Genomic DNA, 20,100 nt, shown 5'->3' on the forward strand with positions numbered 1-20,100 from the left:
AAAGTCCTTTAAGCCAACTCTAAGCAACAAGAAATCTAAAGTTAATTCAAGTGAGGGACGAGGTAAGCACTGAACTACAACTACTTGAAGGGAAGAGGGAAAATGTAAAATGAAGTATATTTTATTCTATACACGGAACATTAAGAAATAGCACAATATCTGATTTTTTTTTTTAAAGTTGCAGCACCTCCTGTATTTCCTCTTTCATTAAAGCACCTGTTTCACCCACCTATTTGAGTTGTCCAAAAAACCACAAAAAACCCCAGAAAAAACCCACCTTAATTAAACACTCACTGCATTGTCACTTGCTATATTTCAAACAGCCCATTAAGCCTAGTGGGGCAGGGGTTTTGGATGTCTTTAGATGACAGCAAACTTGGTCCAATCTGTGTGCCCCTGAATAGTCCATTTAGGTGTTTTAACTGGCTACACTATTGTTTCTGACCAGATGATGTAACCACTAGTTATCACTTTACAGTTAACATAAAATTCCATATGTTTAACCATAAAGAATCTTCTTATTTGTATACAATCACTGCAGGAACAAAAATGAAGTTTTAGCCTTCCACTGAGCTAGAGCTACATGAAAAGAAAGGACAGTAGAGGTGGAGGATGCAGTGACATCACACAGTATACAGTAAGAAGTGGAAGTAATACTTGCCTGACTAACGCAGAACTCCAGTGACTGCTAGTTACTTTCATTAATACTGCGAATAAACATATCCTTGACGTAGGATGGGAAAAAAGCTTTAGAAAATGCGGCCAAAGAAAAAGTGATCCTTTTTTAGCCAAAAAACTTTAGTCACAAAGAAGCCGTTCTTAAGAAAGACTGAACTGAAAGATGGGGAAATGCACTGACAGTAAGCTTAGTTTCAGGCTCTTGGAAATGACTTTTCAGCACTGAAATCAAAATGTTGAAAGAGCAAGCAATTAAAGTTTACAAGGCTGTCTTCAAATCTGACAGGATTGATGGCTTTAAGATTAGCTACTGTAAGTTAAACAACCCTATCTGAGTTAACTTCCCTTTGACTTATGGCCAAACAATCACAGAAGAGAAATGAAGAATATAAAATTATTCCAACAGTTCTGATCAAAATGGACAGATCTGTGGAAACAATATCATGCAAGACACTAAAAAAGGTTACAGACTGCCTTGAGGAAAGAAAAAAAAAAGAAAATTTAAAACTATACAAGTTGCAACTTCCGTTGAGATACAAACATTGTAACATTTCCAACTGTCCCCTTCTATGATGACTTCTACTAGGAGGGGGGAAAAAAAAAAGGAAAAAAAAAAAAGAGGAAAGCTATTAATGCCCCCCTCTTGCAAAACTTCACTCTATTGCATTTTCCATTTTGCACATACGGTTGTAAAGATAGTCTCCATACACAAATCCTCATCCATACACATCCCTCTTACAAACTTCTAAAATACGAAGCAACCACTAGAACTCAAGGTCACATTTGCATTTACTGTCAAGTTTCAAAAATCCGTTTTCTGGAGTAAGTTGGAATTTGCCAGAAGTTGCACTGTTTCTGATGACATTTCCCCTAGCTCCGCACAGCTGGAACCACCCAGATGCAACTGGTTTAATTAGAGGGTGAAAGCAGAGGAATGCATCTGCCTGTTGGTGGTTGGTTTGACTGAGGCTGTGGGACCCCACAGATCTGTGGTTGGTTTGTAGTTAAGAGCTTGCAAATTCTTTTAGGAAACTGTGTAGCAAAACAGAGCCTGCAACCAAAAATACAAAGGAGTATCTCTGCCTTTGCTCACAACTGCCAAAACAGCTAACCACTGTGCTAAAAAAAGAAAAAATTAAGAGAGGCAGTAATGATTTGGGCACAAAGCTCAGAACAAAAAAAAACCCAGCTGACTGTTCTAAAAGCAGGAAGACAACCCTGTAAACAGACAAGTAGTGCACAGGCTCTATGCAGAATGCAGGCAGGGGTTTCTCCAATTCTTTTTTTGCCTCTTCCCACAGGAGCAAAAAAGTAGAAAATATTACCAACTGAAGTTACATGGAAGAACACCAAATAATTCTAGGGAGATCTTGGATAAGCATTTTTTTTACTGGATACCTTGCAGAAGCTTATACGTGAATTAGCAAGCACCTGCACTACAGAAGAAAAAGTCTTTTACCAAAGCTGCAACTCTGTCAGCACTGGAGCTGGAATTGAAAGTTTTACTGAGGAAGAAACCACATAAACAACTTAAAATAAGCAGATCTTTGGTAAGTAAACATCCTGGAGGATGCTCTGAGATCCAGCTCCACAGTAACAGCCATAAAACGAATTGTAAAGAAATGGACCACTATGGACCATTCTGTTTAAAAAGGGTACGATAGTATTTCATCCAATATTTTCTATATTGAGCTACAGTGTCAGTTTTAGAAAGGTAACATCTGATGACTTCAAGACATGATACGGGACTGACTAGAGCCCTTAGAAAATGATCATTTTAAGTTTAATTTTTTGAATAATTAAGACTCATTTGCACAATTTCTATTTTTGGCAACTAGTTTTTCCACAGATCCCAGTGATTAAATCACCTTCTTATGGTCCTACATATGACTGAGTTTCCTTCATAGTTACATTTTTATAAACATTTAACAGATTGAGCTTCTTTAGCACTCCACTGTGTAAGAAATTTGTAGTGAAATAAACTGGTTAAAACTGAGAAATCCTGCAGTTCATTCAGTTCAGTTCTTGGGAATGTTTTCATGAACAAAAAAATTCACCGAGTAAGAAGTGCAGAAATACATAGTTGGTCAGATATAAGAGCTGGTCATCAGATATGCAAAAACTACTTGCACCAATGCACCGTGTATTTACACAGCTGTAAGGCACTTACCTGCAACAAAGATTTCAATCCACATTTTTACTCTTTTGAAGAACATCTCATTATCAGTTCAATTACCAAAACAAAGTGGGGTTTTTTTTTTCCAAAAATCCTGAATACCAGACATTCCACACAATCAAACCTCAGGAGGAGCTGCTTTCTAAAGCCAAAGTTGGACTCAGCCCAGAAATTTTTAAGTGATACTTTATGGTCACATCGGATTTTCTAGAACTTTCAGGATGTCAAAGGAATCATCTTTTGCCCAAAATCTAACAAGAAAAAGTGTCCCATCGGTGATGTTCCATGGATTATATTCAGAAACTTCAAGCAGCTACCCAACCTTCTTGAGCAATTTTATACCTGACTCCAGCAAAAACAACCTAAGGCTGAATGAAAACTACCTTCTCACGCCTTGCTTCATCTTGTTAACGCTACAGAGAGGATGAACAGATTTTTGGCCCATCATCTGCTACCTCAAACTAAATTCCTTTCCAGGCTGTGCTTAGCCACTCGAATACTTACTCTGCATGTCTAATTAAGCCATATATTTGTCAGTTGATTAACCAGTTGATATGGAAGTGAAATGTCCAAATTTCAACCCTGTCTTGGCAAATGACCACAAGGAGAAGCTTCAGCAAGTGAGTTTACTTGTTTTTACCACATCCACCTATGTAAAGTAATTGAAGAACCAAGTTTGGTAAATACAAAAAGGCCTAAACAATGTCATTTTCAATTGATTTGCTGACAGGAAATGCTACAGATACTCCTCTGACTTGTAATTGGAATTTTCTTCAAAATCTGTTTAAAATTTAAAATTAAGCTACCCAGACACAAGCACAGTTAGCCCTGCTACAGTCAGTCAGTTTAATATTGTAACTGTTAGCTAAGACTAAGGTTTCTTTGCAGCCATGAAAAATAAATGCAGGCTAAACACTTCATATCCAATCTCTCGTAAGTGAAGTAAAATTATTATTTCACACGGAACCAGGGTTAGCAGCAGCCTTTTAGTTTTCTTCTTTCAGGTTGATGCACAGTGACTATAGTGAGACTTAAAGAATAACTTATGTCCACTGAGAGCTGCTGTGCTGCTTTTTGCCGTTTTCCTTATTTTTTTTAAACCCTCATATTTTGGCAATGAGAAGTTGATTGACATATTGTGATTTCACAAATCAAATTTCTGATCAGGTTCACTCTAGTAAAAATAAAGAAATATTTTAACTGGTGTTATAACAAAAAATGTTATTTTCACTCCAAACCTATAAATAGAAAAAAATATTTTTCTCTGAAAAGCTGAAGAGACTCTTATCACCACTGCAGATGATGCACAGATATGGCAGTTCACACATAATCCATAATTATACAATTTAAAAAAAAATTTTTGGATCGTCATTACTTGTTTGTAACTGCAACTGCAGAGAGCAACAAAGAAAACTGAGTTTGCAAATTGTTTTTTTAATATCACTGAGAAAACCATCATCCAATATGAACTGTACCCAGAATAAGGCATATTCAGCATTAGAAGTATCCATTTTGTGTGGATAGGTAGAAAGAACCAGGGAGGAGATACAGTTTTCAATTCTCAAATAAAAAGCATTTAAACACTACATGACTTGAAATACTGTACCTCACACACTTATGTAAAAATAAATTTCAAATGACATGCGAGAAATCTCTCATTTATTAAACAGTTTCCATTGCGATCAGATGTGCTACATACACTTAAATGCCTTACTAGAAGTACCATCTGGCCAATTCCATAGGGACATCATTGGGATATCTACAGTAATACTCAGTTTTTACAGGCAATTTTTTCAGGAATGTGCAGGATTTTCTTTTAGCTTTTTCCAGTCATGGAAAATACTTAGTCATGAAAAATATCTCACTTCAACTTGGAACTTCATTTAACTAATATACTCATACTACATATTAGTATTTTATGTTCCAAAATACAGTTCCCTCTTTAAAACTGTGGTGGCTGCTACTAAAAACCTTTCATTCCCTCTTTCCCCAAATCAGTTGCACTTCAGGAGGATGATGATATCACAATACTCAATAAAGGCTATAACCTATCTATTAATTAATGTGCTATGAACTCCAACACAGTATCATGCACTTCACTTAACTGCTTGTCTAATTGATTTGATGCTTTTTATTGCTACTTCTGCAGCCACTAAGGCTACTAACGTTTAAATCTCTTCAAGATCCTTGAGAATTTGACATGCTTCAGTTTGAGTTCTTTGATACACTATTCATTTAATATTCTACTAAATAAATTACTTAGCTTGTTGTTTAAGGGTTATTAAATATTTCACACAACTATCAAATTTGTGAAAATTTCCATATATGAGTGCCTCTCAGTATTTAAATAGTGCTAGCAGTTTCTGAAAAAATTAAGGATACTGCAACTTTAAAAAATAATATACAGATTTGAATTTGTTACACACCTTTGGAGCCCATTATCTGAGCAATCTCACACTGAAACATTAATCCCAATCAAATCATAACTTACACCGTATATAGGATAAAAAGAATATTACACAGGGGGAGGCTTATATTCAGTTGCTATCTATTCACTGTATCTTTTTGTCTACACAAGGTTAGCACAACATTCCTCTCTTGTAAATGATCTGGTAGATATGCTGAAGGCAGTCAATATTTTGCCACAAAGCTTTTAAAATGAACTGTGTTAGCTTCCTTATATAAACAGATCAATTTATATCACAAAATGTTTATCTGCAATGAAATCATTCAACAGAAGGTCTGAAACACAGGAGGGAGAGCGAGTGTTGTTTTAAACAATCAGTAACATTCACGTTGATCATCTCCCCGTGTGTAATAGTCTCAGAAGAATAAGAATGGAAATCCAGCCCTGGGGTTTCTTACCTTAAATCTAAGCAACCACTTAATGCATAAATGGAGCAAATAAAAGAGGTAAGGAAAAAAAGCATTGAAAGGTTAGTTGGAACTTCAGGATATGAAGAGAAAGGAAAAAGAAAGAAAAAAGTTAAGCATTCGGCATTAACAAAATAATGTATCAGTAGATCATAGAAAGAGTGGTTAAAGCAGAATGTGTCATGAACAAAAGATTTTCAAGCTGAAACTTTTAATATACATTGACCACAAAGCCTTTAGACTAACACCTTAAAATTAATGCTTAAATGCTTGTACACTGTTTATTCAAGTTCTTACAGTGCTAACAAAAAGTCAGCTTCTTTCAAAATGGATCATGAGATCTAGATGGATTAACTTCAGAGATTAATTTATTTGAGCTGCCAAAGAATAGCCTTACCAATATCCTGAGCTCATTTAAATTGTTACATGCATTAGCATATTTACAACTAGCTGAAACAAAAGCCTCTAAAATATTAAGCTAACGTATGTTCTTTCCTAGACAATGCTGTTATTTAACTCTTAACCTGATGCCCTGAGATATCTCTTGATCAAAGATCAAGAGCAAATCATTACGTCTTGTAAGAAGTACAGCACTCTATATGGATACTGCACCACATACCAGTATTTTCTAAACTATATATTACGACATTAACCAACAGTGAAATCTTATTTTAAAGCCTAAGTACTAGCTTTTTGACATTAAGTCCTACATCTTACTGGCACAATACCATGTATCTTCTTTTCTCATAATATTTTTTTCAAAAATACTAGTCCTTCCATTTGAATATCATTTGATCTGTTTTCAGTTCAGCTAATCTAAACGTATCATTACATTTCTTACACTTTTTGTAACACCGAACATTAAATATGCAGAATCTCAACAGTGGAGCATCCAGAGTGACTACTCCATTTCATCCACTTAGATCATAAATAGACCCTAATGTATTAAAAAAGAAACATGAACTGATTTACTAGAAAATCTCCTGTCTTTGAGTTTAAAGTTCCATGGATTTATTAACCAAAACGGTCTCTGCTTCACAGAGCTAAACTGGAAAACCAGGTCCCCCTGTACTGGCCAGACAGAGTGGCCAGTTACATTAGACGGTCCATGAGCTGAGACCTTTTCCTCAGCAGCACTGCCTGATAATTACAGTGCCTTAATACAGACCACTTTGAATGGATCAAACTTTTTTTTTCCATCCCCTTGACTAGAGAAGTCTTTGGAGGGAAGAACAGATTGGAAGACTTTGTAACTCAAAAGAAAAAACTGAAAGCAAGTCTCTTTCAGACAAAAGGTTCTTTAGATTTTTGCAGCGTTGTAGCCTCAGGGAGGGACGACGAGGAGGGACTGCTGGAATGATATAGTGGCACTTAAATTCTCTCTCACCTATTAAGAAACCATATTGTAGAGCATTTTTTCCTGAAGATGGTATCCACTGATGCTTTGAATTTCTGAATGGAAGGAAATGGGTGCTCAAGTGCCTATGCTACTTCTCTCAACATGGCATACTGGATTTCTTGGCCAAGGATGCTCCCTTTTTCACCTGTATTATTCTCTGTCCGGTTTGCCATCTTTCTCAGGGGTTGCAATGAATGCTTGCTGCATTAGCTCTCTGATTGTCCTGACAATGCTTTATTCTGGTCCAAGTACTAGAGGGGAAGCCCTAAGCAGAAAAAGCAGAAAGAGGACAAAGAATGCAGACTGAGGCACCCTGATGCTAACTGGAACTTTAATGCTATTTATCCAAAACTAAAGGGAAGAATGCCACAGCTCAAGCAATATAGAGCTATAAACAGGCAAATTTAAAGCTCCTATGCTTTTTCTTTTTTTCTCTTCGTTCTCCAGCCACAGATCTAGTAAACTAATCTGTAGTTACTCACGCAGAACAAAACCAACAGATTCATAAGCACAACTGGCCACTTTCTCCCCATCAGCAAGGGAGTGGTTCTTTCTTCTGTGCTGAACACAGGATTAACCTGATTGGAACAGATCTATGGATCTTTATGTTAAGGATAGCATGATGTCAAGTTCTCTGCTTATTGTTTCACAAGTACACAATACTTTTTCATTGTTTAGATAAATATAGTACATATTAAATATAATTTGTAAGATGTTTCAAGCATATCACAAGCATAACAAATGGATGCAAATACACATTTGAGTCATCATCCATTTGATGAACTACGTTCTTTCAGAAGAACGTAATTCATTGCATCACAGGGAGTATGATTCTGCTACATTGAGGTAAGTGGGATACCAATTATAATGGTTTAGAGTCAGTGCTAAGTAAGATTGTGCTGCAGAGCAATTAAAAACTATTCTTTAATGAGTTTTAAAATAATCTCATTAAAACAAAAATGATCATTAAAATATTAGCAACAGTAATCCTACAGGTTAATATGCTCCATCCATATCCAGAAGGAGTTCTGCTGACCTGCATAAATTCAAAATTTGTACCAATTGGCAGTAGATTTTAACACAAGACTGATAATAATTTCCTGGTCAAAACTGTAGCTATTGATGCTGGGGTTTTTTTGTTTGGTTTGGTTTTCCAAATCTAGCTTAAAGAGTCACTTGTCTTTTTTATATCTGTTCAGGGTTACAAACTGAGGTTGACTTTTTTGGTAAGAAATGGGGAAAAAAGGCTTTCTGTTAACGAACAGGATGTTGAGAAGACCTTGAGTAGAATTGCTTGGGAAAGATATTTAAATAGCACTGTTCAGAATTTGAATTTTAAGAGTTTGGTTAAACAACCTATTGCCATTTAAACGAGTATCCAAACAGACAGTTCAAACTGAACAACATAGATAACCTAATGCAGTTAGGTGTCAAGCAAAAGAAATTCTGGTGTACTTTGACTGGAAGAAGCACCTCACCTTACTGCTACGAGGAGGTTTACAGATTTGTTAATTTGTCATGTAAAAATGACACCGCTTTGTGTTATTTACCTTTCTTCTCCTGGAACTTTAACACTGTCAGTGTTCTCATTTCCGTATTTGTTTTCCTGGCAGCACAAGTTAACAATGAGCTCACACCTGCTGAGACTGTGTTTACATTCAGGACATGCTTTTAAAAAATGCGTATCTAATCTCACACATGATACTGTTGCGTACAGTGATCTAACACCTGCATACAAGAGCCACCAGTTGTGTCTCGGTCTGATCTTTGCCCTGAAATGCCTCCTTTTTTCCTTATCTTAAAAGGGAGAACCAGCTGGCTTCAAACTTGGCAGCAATATTCCCATTCTGAAACCCCACAGGCACAGAAGTTGTAGAGAGCTCACTTTAACAAAACACATCACAGGATAGGGGTATAACTGACTCTGACAGAAAGAAGAAAAGGGAGCACATAATACTTCTTATGCAAACCCTTTCTTTGGGTGAGCTTCAAAGTAAATCAGCGGCAACTACAGCTGGATCATACTTTGCGATGCTAATTCAGGCAGAAAAGTGACGGTCATTAGCCTTTCAGTCCCCAGGTATATCCCTGGCAACTGATTCAAACAGTAATAGCAGCATCACACAACTTGGTATTCGGAAGCATTTTAAAAGGTGAGACCCATAGTCCCAAATATCTTCAGAAATAAGATTCAGTGGGTTTGCAAGATTTAGAAACACTGGGGCAAGGGAACAGGAAGGGGCAACTGCAAATTGGACAGGACTTCTCTTGTGTTTATAGACACATTGGCCAGGCAAGGAGAAACTGGTATATTACTATGAAAAGCATCAGGTTATTTTGAAAATATACAAAGACAACGTATTTGCAGTTTGGCTGTTTTAACAATATCACCTACCTTCACTCCATGTCCAATATCATCTAGAATTGTATAATCAATAGGTTTCCTGATGTAGCGAACTGGTCGCTCCAAGTTAGCTGGTGCAATGATTTTGTGAGTTCTTGAGGTGTTTTTGTTTGTAGTCAAGATACCAATTTCTCTTCTAGCAACTTTCTCTTTGTGAATGTCCACCGTCTACAAAAGACGCAGTGTATTTACTAACAGTGGTATGCATTTGAATACAGAGTCAGTATTAAAAAAAGAAAAAGAATCAGTTCCAACGTTTCGAAGTTCTCTGTGTACTGTGCTAAACATATCACTACATACACTTGATTACATCATCTTTGTTCAATTTACTGTTGAACTTGCCACCTCTAAATCCACACTAATAGCCATGGGTTCTTTGGGCTTTCTGTTACTCTCATTCTTTACAGTTCAGCAAAATTTCTTCTCCTTTCCCTTCTTAGTAGTTCCCATTAATTTATTGACACTGTTTTATATGATTCTTTCAATTATCCTTTTTAATTTTACAATTGCTCTCTGAGCTTGTCTTTGAAGTAGTCTCCAACTAGATGAAGTGTAAGGATACCTTCCCAAACCTTAACTTGACCTGAAAAACAAACCATAAGCAGGTTTTCTTACACTGTAAAACAGTTTGCTAAACTAGGACTGGTAGTCATATGACAGAATAAAATTTCACTCAGACAAATTGACAAGGTATTTCAGTCATTACAAATCACTCATCACAAAGCAATGAATAGATTTTAGAACGTGCTCAGTACCAATTTATCCACAATGAAGCCAGTGGTTAAGCCCAGTGCCTTTACTTAGAATGCCTAAGGCCAACACTGAAAATCCTTCCCTCCACATATTACAATGAGTACTACAGGAGAATCTCTAGCGTAAGACAAAGCCCTGCTGAAAATTCACTGCCTAAAAACATGTACTTGAATCTTGTTTGGTAAAAAGACTAGGAAAAAGTTACCAAAAAGTCTATCTAGAACTTCCAGGAAAACAAAATCTCTTAAATCATGGTGCACGGAGTTGCTTGCATCATTCCTTGCTCACAAAACAGCTTTCCTTATAAGAAATTTGCCAGAGTTGTGAACAAACATTTTAACTACAGGATAAAAAAAAAAGGTAAGAAAACAGCCAGAATCACCACCATTAGGATTTCTAAACATTCATAGGATTTCTTGTTACCACTTTAGTGATTATGAATGATACCAGAAAGACTTCTTAAAGTTAGGAGACAGGCTCTGTAGCAACTAAGGAACAGGTACAAATGAGAACTCATTTTCATAACACACATTTTTTAAATTTTATTTTTCTGTGGGCAGAGATTGGAGCAGTGGGGTTGCTTACACGGTTTTACCCTTTTGTTTGTGCTACTGATAGCAAAACAAGCAAAATGGACCCTGCATTACCTTGTGCAATCATCATAACCTTTAAAACTATAAAATTTAAAAAAAAAAACAAAAACCCAACACTTCCAAGAAGTTGTTTATTCACATTCTTTCCAGAGAAGAATTTACCAGGGGCATTATACGGAAGCTTAAATTACTATCTATCAAGATTACATAGTATTTTCCAGCAACGTATTTTCAAGATCCTGCAACTTTGCTACAATTAAGCACTGAATACAACTTTGTCACGTACCTTTCTGCCACCTCTAGTACCACCTGCCTAGAACTGGAGGGTTTTTACTAAAGCTGCACAGCTATTTCTTAAAACAAAGCTACAGAAAAATAGATTATTCAAGGTCAAAATATGTTGGCAACTCTCTCTTTGAAAAGCTTGAGTTCATTGAGCAATGACTTGAAATTTAATAGGGGTGGTTAAACTATCTGGGACACATCCTCCATCACGTTCACAAAAACCCACTCAGATTTGGCCAATATATAAACTCTGCAGAAATTCACGGTTCATACGAGCTTAATAGAAACACAGATATTTCTATGACTACTTAAAAACTAAACCACTCTCCAACCAATTTTGCCAAAGTCCTTCCTGAAGCTCCCTGTGATGACCAGGTCTATATACCATCACCCAATACAATAGTGCAGATCAGATCTTAACAGCTGTTATGATATTATTGACTGTACAAGCACCAGTGCAAACAGAGCACAGAAACATGTTCCAGGCCAGAGTACCAAAAGTGCACCTTTCTGCATCAGGGTAAGATTCAATATTTTATCTTCCTTCACAGGTTTTTATCCCTTCTCTGTGCCAGACCTTTGCTTTTGCAGCATAGTGGAAGGAGAAGTTCTGGAACAAGTAGCAGTCATATCAAAGAGGTTGTCTACAGAATCCTCACCTCATGTGTTGAGGAGTTAGAAAGCACATACTTTCTTGGTAAGCCAATAGTATGTGATTGCAACAACTTGGAGGACAGTCTCATGTTTAATACTACTGAAGAATTCAATCTCTATGATTATCTCAGACTTCATCTATGATCTAGACATGTCACTAGAGAACTGCAGAAACATTACACTGACTCTTGTATGTTCTTTGTCTCACAGGCCTCTGATACCATTTGCGAGAATGTTAAACAACCTCAGCTGCAACAGCAGCTGCACCTCAAATGCTCCATGATGTTTCAAATGTACTGAAACATCAAAATCTTATGGGTCTGAATCTGGTCATTCAAAACTAGTTTATGCCTTGGACGCTACACTCTCAGAGCCTTAATTTCGATCTACAAATCAGAAAGAAAGTAAAGTAATTAGCACAGTGTTGGCAAGATGATTTCTTCCTTTCTCTGCATTTCAAGTGCTTGACCTCTGCAACTCTGAAGATGTTGTTCTAGTATTTTCTTATGCAATTATCTATAAATACAATGTGAGTACAGATATTTAATGCACATGTTATTGTAGTGATGGTATCTTGGCACTGTGGAAACTTGTTTCCATGAATGAAAAGCATGGCTTTTTAATTATTCATAGGAGTTGTGAGTTTCCTTAAGGACTATGGTGATCAGTGAGGCATGACTACAGTTACGAACAATAAAATGCATAAAACCTAATTAAAACCTGATGTTCATCTGTTGGGAATTCTCTTTTGCATGATGATTCAGAACATCTCTTTTACCTTGAATAACTAGGGAATGACTAAGAGTATAAAAACGGCACCTAATTCTGGTACACACTCCTAAAATTGTATTGAAAAGCGTTTTGCTGGCAGGTTTTTCAAAATTTTCATTTTCTTGCTTAGTAGACTACTGGAGTCGTAAGATCTTAAGACACCTATGAAACGGCAGAAAGGAATATTGAGGTATTTGATTAGTAGAGAAAGTAACAAAGATTAACCTTCTACTAAAGAAAATTAAAACATTTATCCTCAACACACAGGTAATTATTGCCTCCAGTACCAGCATAAATCCCTTAAGTGAGACAGGAGAATGCTTGCAGAATGTTTATTCAGCAGTTTAGAAACTTCTATTGAGAAGTTTTTTGGGTTAGAGCTGGACTAACAAAACACCTGGCTTGGAAAGTCTGTCAGGAAAAGCAGATGGGATACACTGTGCCCTTCTATAACTTAAAACACTGTTTTCTAACAAGAAATTTCACACTCCTGACAGCATTATTACGCATTTTTCCCCCACAGCTCTATTACCTTTGGCAAAGGCTTTTAAATGACAGTTTATTAGAGGTTAGGCTTATTACTATCATCTTTTCTTATGCTTTCCAAGATGCCTGCAATAAGGCAAGGGATAGCTTAAGGGGAAAAACAGTATAAACCACTGCATTTTTTTCTATTAGGAATTTTCTGGCCATTTTAAAACATTAAGTTTCCATACTGAATTCAATAAAAACAGCCTCAAGATCTGTAAAGACTAAAATAGAAAAAACACTAAATCACTTCTGGGATTCCAAAGTTAACACTATTTACCACCTCACTTTAAAGTCACTGAACTCAGAATTTTGAGAAATACTCTCTTCTACTTGTAAGTGAAATTTCTTGAAGCATTATGTTAGCACTTGTGCTGGTTTTGGCTGGGATAGAGTTAATTTTCTTCATAGCAGCTAGGATGGGGCTATGTTTTGGATTTGTGCTGGAAGCAGTGTTGATAACACAGGGATGTTTTCGTTCCCGCTGAGCAGGGCTTACACAGAGTCAAAGCCTTTTCTGCTCCTCACCCCACCCCACCAGCGAGGAGGCTGGGGGGGCACAAGAAGTTGGGAGGGGAGACAGCCAGGACAGCTGACCCCAAATGACCAAAGGGGTCATACCATATGACGTCATGCTCAGCATGTAAAGCTGGGGGAGGAAGGAGGGATGTTTGGAGTGATGGCGTTTGCCTTCCCAAGTAACCGTTACGCGTGATGGAGCCCTGCTTTCCTGGAGGTGGCTGAACACCTGCCTGCCGATGGGAAGTAGTGAATGAATTCACTTCTCTTTCTTGGGTTTTATTTCTCCCTCTCTGTTATCTTCCTTTTCATTACAATTTATCTTTATTATGATGATGATTATTATTATATTTCAATTATTAAACTGTTTTTATCTCAACCCACAACTTTTCTCACTTTTACCCTTCTGATTCTCTCCCCTATCCTGCTGGGGGACGGGGGGGTGCGGGGAGGGGGAGTGAGCAAGCAGCTGTGTGATGTTTAGTTGCTGGCTGGAGTTAAACCACGACAGCACTTTGAAAGTCTAAACTGTAGTGAAATTTCAGAAATACAAGTCTCCAGAAGCCTTGATTTCTTCCTCTTCTCAAAACATTCTAATTTAAATTTAACAATTTATTGTCAGTCTGTTAGTCTTGGCTTTTAAAATTTAGTTTAAAAAAATCTTAGAAGAAAATGTTGCTTAAATATAGTGTTGCTGGGCTTTTTTTTTTTTTAAATCTAATCTGATAGAATTTAAACAAACTAATTACAAGTTACCTTGAAAATTGGATTATTACTTTAAAATAAGTAACTTCTCAATTTTGACATGTTAGAAGTGTGGCATTAATTGTCTCAACTCAAGTTGTATGTAATTTATACACAAAGTAAGAGGTCATAATGATACAAAAATGCTGAAAAGCTACTTGCTCCATAAACGGCTAATATATACTGTGGAAAATTAGACTTGCATTTTTGAAAGAGTTTGGCTATTCTTGTAACTTGCAAGAATAAGACAACTGAAAATGGTTGCAAGCCTTTACTGACTTATCAATGGAAGGTCCAAGTGAACTTCCCTGCAGAGACCAACCAGCTCACACATGTTGCTACAGTTCAGCTAAGCAACACATGCTGACTACAGAGAACTTCAAGTCTGCAGTCTATTCAACACCTATTCTCACGGCCAATATCATGGGAGTCAGATTCTAAGAAAAGGATGAAGCAGATTTCTCCATCATGCATTGCCACTGGAGATAACTCATCACTATCACTCATCTTTGTGATAATATGCTTGTTCATATAAGTAGCAGCAGACTCGAGTTTTAAAGATGACCCTGCTAACTAAGAGTATTCTATAACTAAACCTGAAAAAATACTTCTCATCATACAAATATTAAAACCTGAAAATCTGTCAGATTAATTTAAAGAATTTGGACATTAGCAACATTTCACAGAGTCCGCTAACTTGAAAACTTTAGCACGGTTTTTTTAACAAGTATAAATATTTATACAGATGATCTGTATTTAGGATTCAAATTTTCAGCCAAATATGAAACACTGTATATCATCTAGTTCTGGACAAGGTTCAGGAAGGCAAATAAGAATAGATTCATCAGTTTTCAGACCAAATCAAAGTAATCCTAAATTTTAAACCAATAGGATTTAATCAGTTGCATAAAAATAGTTTCAACAGTAACAATTTCCTTATTCAGGACCTATATATAACCTGAAAAACCACAAATGATTATCAGCTTCCTTTTCAGCTCTGTGATTAAGTTGGCATTTAGAAGGAAACACAGAAAGTTATATAAATTGGCGTTCTATCAATGAACAGAGAACTAGAATATTTTATCTTCTAAAGTTAATCACATCTCTTCCAGTTGCAGCTACACTTGAACAAAACAAGCACTTTTGAAAAAGTTTTCTTACTAAGAGCCAAATGATTTTGCTCCCTTCTTTGGAGAATATGTGGACTTCCAAATCAGAATTAAAAGCAGGATTATCCATCCAGATATCATAATTTGCATTAGTGTTTTCTAAACTTTAATATCAATACCTACTGACCAAAGCATTAATGCAATAATGCACTGCGAGCAGATGGTAATTACCAGCCTGTTTTCTGTTCTACGTTACTGACATCATTTCAAGTCAGACTGACTGAAATCATAATTTGGCAATGAGGCATTTTAAGTGGTACTAGAAACAGTCCACTAAACTTTACACCCAACATAAAAAAGACCGAGGAAGTCTTCTGCAGATTAGGCTTGTTCCAGGAGAAGTATAATCAAATTTCCTGAAAAGAAACTATTTATTACACAGAAACTGTGACAAAATAAATTCTTTTTTTAAAGAAAAATAACCACTGAAATTAAGACAGATAATACAACCATCTACAACATCGGTATCATGGGATGAAGCCACTTCCGAACATATTGAATTCAACTTAATAAAGTTCCTTGGATCAACACACTTCGTATATGTAATATCCAAATTTCAAATACTGTCTGCTCCTCTGATATCATTTCTTCCATGAAGATTTGGGGAGCATCCTACATATGGATGATACAGACTCAAAAAAAAACCCAAACAAAAACAAAACTCAATTTTCAATTTCACAGCTATATTTAAAAAAAACAACAAAACTTTTTTTTGGTTGTTCAAGTGAAGTGCAGCCTATGAGTTTTGGCAGATACATCTTCATTAGGTGTTGGGCACTGGTAATTTAGTGCTCCATTTTAAATAACTAGCCATTTTGTATAAACGCCAAAGACAATCTAACCTCACATCTCAATCTGCATAAATCTCAGCTTCTCAAAAGCAAAAATTTAAAATGCTATGGCCCTTTCCCCAAAAGCTACTTTACAGAAACTGTGTGACAAAATGAACTTTCCACATCTATAAAATGCAAAATCCAGTGAACTCTGAATATTTTTATTCATATACTGTCTTTTGCGTCAGGCTCTCAAATAGTTGAAATACTTGTCAGCTGGCACTAGCCTGTCAGGAAGCACATACATACACACACAAGCACACACACACACGTATACGCACACAGAGGCATATACACACATATATAGCACATATACATGCACACACACACACACAGAGCAATTTGTGACATTTTCTGGGAAAAAAAAAGAATTGACTTGTCCATGGATTAACAAGAAGCATGTAGCAGAAGAAATCAAACTTCTCAGGTTATTTTTGAGGATGCAGTTGTATGAGATAACTGAGGCAATCTAATAGCGTACTACCACCAGAAGGGAAAATCCTCCCCACCCCTTCCTTTGCACCTGCTTTGGAATTCATCTGACCCCTCAGTGAGCCAATTCAGCCCATTAAGCTAGCATAAAATTATTCACTTCTTTTGCTGATTCAAATCTCTGCTAGCTTAGCAACCCTTTCAGCACCAGCAAGTTAACAGATCAGCTCAATCTGCTCATTTCCTACCTTACACAGCTCCTACTTTCAAATGTCTTTCTAAATACCACAATAGTCTTTATTTTAATTTATGTCATTATCACACAGAGATCAAGAAACCCTAGCAGCCAAAATGTATTGGTCAAATAAGACACAAAATATTCAGTAAGGATGCCAATCAACTCTCCAGTAACAGAAAAACAGAAAGTGCTGTATCATTGCTCTTAATTTCTCTTTTAATCCATCATTGGCATGTAAACCTCCAATAGATTTATCATCCACCCTTAGCCCATTCTGGCAGCCAAAATTCTCACATCAGTGTGGTGATGGGACATGGGTTCCTGATAATAGTAGCTTAGTTTATTGCTGCTCAAAAAAACTGCAAACAATTGCAGGAGTTCTGCAGCCATACACAAAACATTAATTTTGCCTTCTATTCATGTCAGTTGCATGCAATAAAACGTACTGTTGCAAAGTACATTTTATTAAGAAAAGCCAGGAGCAAACTATTTTTGTCATCTATGCTTTTGTCATTAGATGCCAGTATTACAGCAACAGGAAAAGTAAAAACATGACAAATATTGTTTTTCACCACCCATTTCATATTTCTTTCTTTTAATTTTAAGTGCCTGCAGCCAATAAATACCAAGTACAGTAAGTCACCAAATAGGAGTTGGAAAGCTTAATCTATCCCTTAACATAACATTCTGATTTTTCCATTAGCAATTTTTCTGCGCTTTTCACTTATGCAGAATGGACCCCCCTCCAAACAATAAACTGGCCAAGAATATATTTAATCTCTTATCCTATGTAAAATGCTCACATTAACACAGATATACAATCACATAATGAGACCCATTCCCAGAATTAATACGGGAAGAGATGCATCCTTCTGTTTTAAATGCGACTATTTTTCTCATTCACAAAATGTCAGGTGAGAGTTTTACTTGCTGTGTAATTTCAAGAACAAAGAGCAAAAAAAAAAAAAGTCAGGAAAAAAGTCTCACTTGCGAAATATGGTTGATTGAAGATTCCATGCGTCGAAGTTGGGATGCCTGGATATCCAGCATTTGGAGAACATTGTTGGCCAAAGTGTTGATCAGATAGGCTACGCTTGCTAATGACTGGGTTGTGTAGGCTTTGGTTTCTTCCAGGGCTCGCTGCTTGTCTGCTGACTAAAAGCAGAAATAAAAGGTTTATTTAGTAAAGTGTCTCACACAAAGATTCTTGGAATGAACTCTTTTTGCCTGTCTTTAAAGGACAAAGAATTATACAAGTCAAACTAATTTTACATCAAAGTTACCATTTTTCCTCCTTTCCATTCATTCCACAAAAGATACTAACTTTGTATTTTAAGAGTTTCTATACTTTATAAAAGGAATTAAGCTAGTATACAACATGCTCATCTTTTCCTGAAATACTTAAAAGTGCAACTTTTTATACTGCATTTTAGAAATAAACTTCAAAAGCACTCTGAGATACTTATTCTTTAGTTCTTCTAAACTTCATACTATTTAGAACTATTTAGTTCTTCTAAACTTTGTACTTCAACTAGATCTCATAACAGCCTGCAAGGATCTGCCAAATACCATATTCCTCACCTATCCCAATTATTTAGACCTCATTAATGCCAAAAAATGGTCGTTCATAGGGAATGAACTATAATTATTCCCTTAAAATGGTAGCTGAATAAAACGTGAGAGGAATCATTTTTTAAAATAACAAGTCTATGTTTTCTTTTTAAACATGTTTTGTGCTTTTTCACATTGTCAGTATTTTCTTCTATGAAGAATTAGTATGATCCATTTTTCTAGTAGTAGAGCAAATAAAATATTTAGGCTATCAAGCCAGGAAACATCCATGAGAAGTTTAAAAACATAAAAAACATACACACATTTCAAACAACATTAAAAATAATAAGCTAAGAGTCTAGTCGTCAGGGTTCTGTGTTTCTCCTTGAATAATAGTTAACAACACTAAGATCTAATTCAGCACAAAGAATACAGATTAAAGCACTGGTAAAACATACAATTAAGATACTAAGAAACTTTCCAGTTTCCAAGGCTTTGGAATACACTGAATTTCACTTTAGCCACCTCACAGGCTGATGGTGCTGTTTTTAAAGCAGCAGTTGACAAATGTTCTCTACTCCCACCTGTCATGATAACACTGTGTTTCATAATTTCTTTTCCTTTACATATTATTCACAGAGGTTGGGTATCAAGATTCAAGAAATGTGCTTTTATTAGAGGGGGAATATAAAGTCATTCTATATCTTCCAGTACAAACTGAATCTACCATCCATTTTATTACATGTACTTTGGCAAACACTGCTAGTAAGCATATCTCTGTTTCAGGAAAATATTTCTTACAGCCCAAGATATTTCCTGAGACCTTGTAGTAGGACTCTTAAAAGAAGATTGCTAACTTTCAAGAAAAAAAAAAAAACACACACACATGTAAACACAGATACAGGACTTCAATTAAACGCTCACATGAAAGATATTCAATACTTTTTCTTTCCTGGCAACCTCTCCTGTGCCCACAAACAGCAATGGTAACTTGGTTGGCCTGTTAGCGTGCCTTCTTCTTGCAGGCCACACCGGTACCACCTCCTAGTCTGCTTCTAGAAAGGAGGATAGCAGCAATTGCTGTTCAGCCATACAGGAGCTCCCACAATGGTGCAGGAAGGGAGGAATGCTGTACAAGGTAAGCATTCTTGCCTGGCTATTTCTTTCCCATGCAGCAGAAGGAACCGAAAATTTTAGGAGACAGCTTCCCAGGGTACAGTATGATGATGTTCCCCAACAGAGCACGCTTGTAAAGGCTGCCTTATATCCATCTATAAAGAAGTTAGATAAATGCTATCCCCAGACCTCATTTAAGAACTCATGACTTTTAGCCAGCTGGATAGCACGTCTTTTATACAAAAGAGCTCCAAACTCAGCTTAAGGACTCCCAAATGAAGGAATACAGAGCTCTCTGCCTCTACTCTCACACTGCTCGCTTATAAATGCACTCTTTCTTTCCCTCTCCCTACTCATAACCTCAGCTCAGTCTGCAAATACCA

The 20,100-nt window shown here is 36.4% G+C and overlaps 1 protein-coding gene across 1 annotated transcript in view; it reads right to left on the reverse strand.

The window, feature by feature from the left end:
• Nucleotides 1-18,193, reverse strand: part of ABI2 (abl-interactor 2) — a gene marked incomplete at its 3' end in the record, with an annotated part of 31,672 nt that extends 13,479 nt beyond the window's left edge. The window contains exons 1-3 of the mRNA XM_009572464.1: nucleotides 18,038-18,193; nucleotides 9,523-9,699; nucleotides 5,720-5,737 (exon numbers count right to left, since the gene is read on the reverse strand). Of these exons, the coding sequence (XP_009570759.1) occupies nucleotides 5,720-5,737; nucleotides 9,523-9,699; nucleotides 18,038-18,100 (258 nt within the window). The remainder of the gene's footprint in view (nucleotides 1-5,719; nucleotides 5,738-9,522; nucleotides 9,700-18,037) is intronic.
• Nucleotides 18,194-20,100: the final 1,907 nt, after the last annotated feature.

Source organism: Fulmarus glacialis, unplaced genomic scaffold (genome assembly GCF_000690835.1).
Source record: "Fulmarus glacialis isolate BGI_N327 unplaced genomic scaffold, ASM69083v1 scaffold11042, whole genome shotgun sequence".
In the NCBI taxonomy this organism is placed as follows: Eukaryota; Metazoa; Chordata; class Aves; order Procellariiformes; family Procellariidae; genus Fulmarus; species Fulmarus glacialis.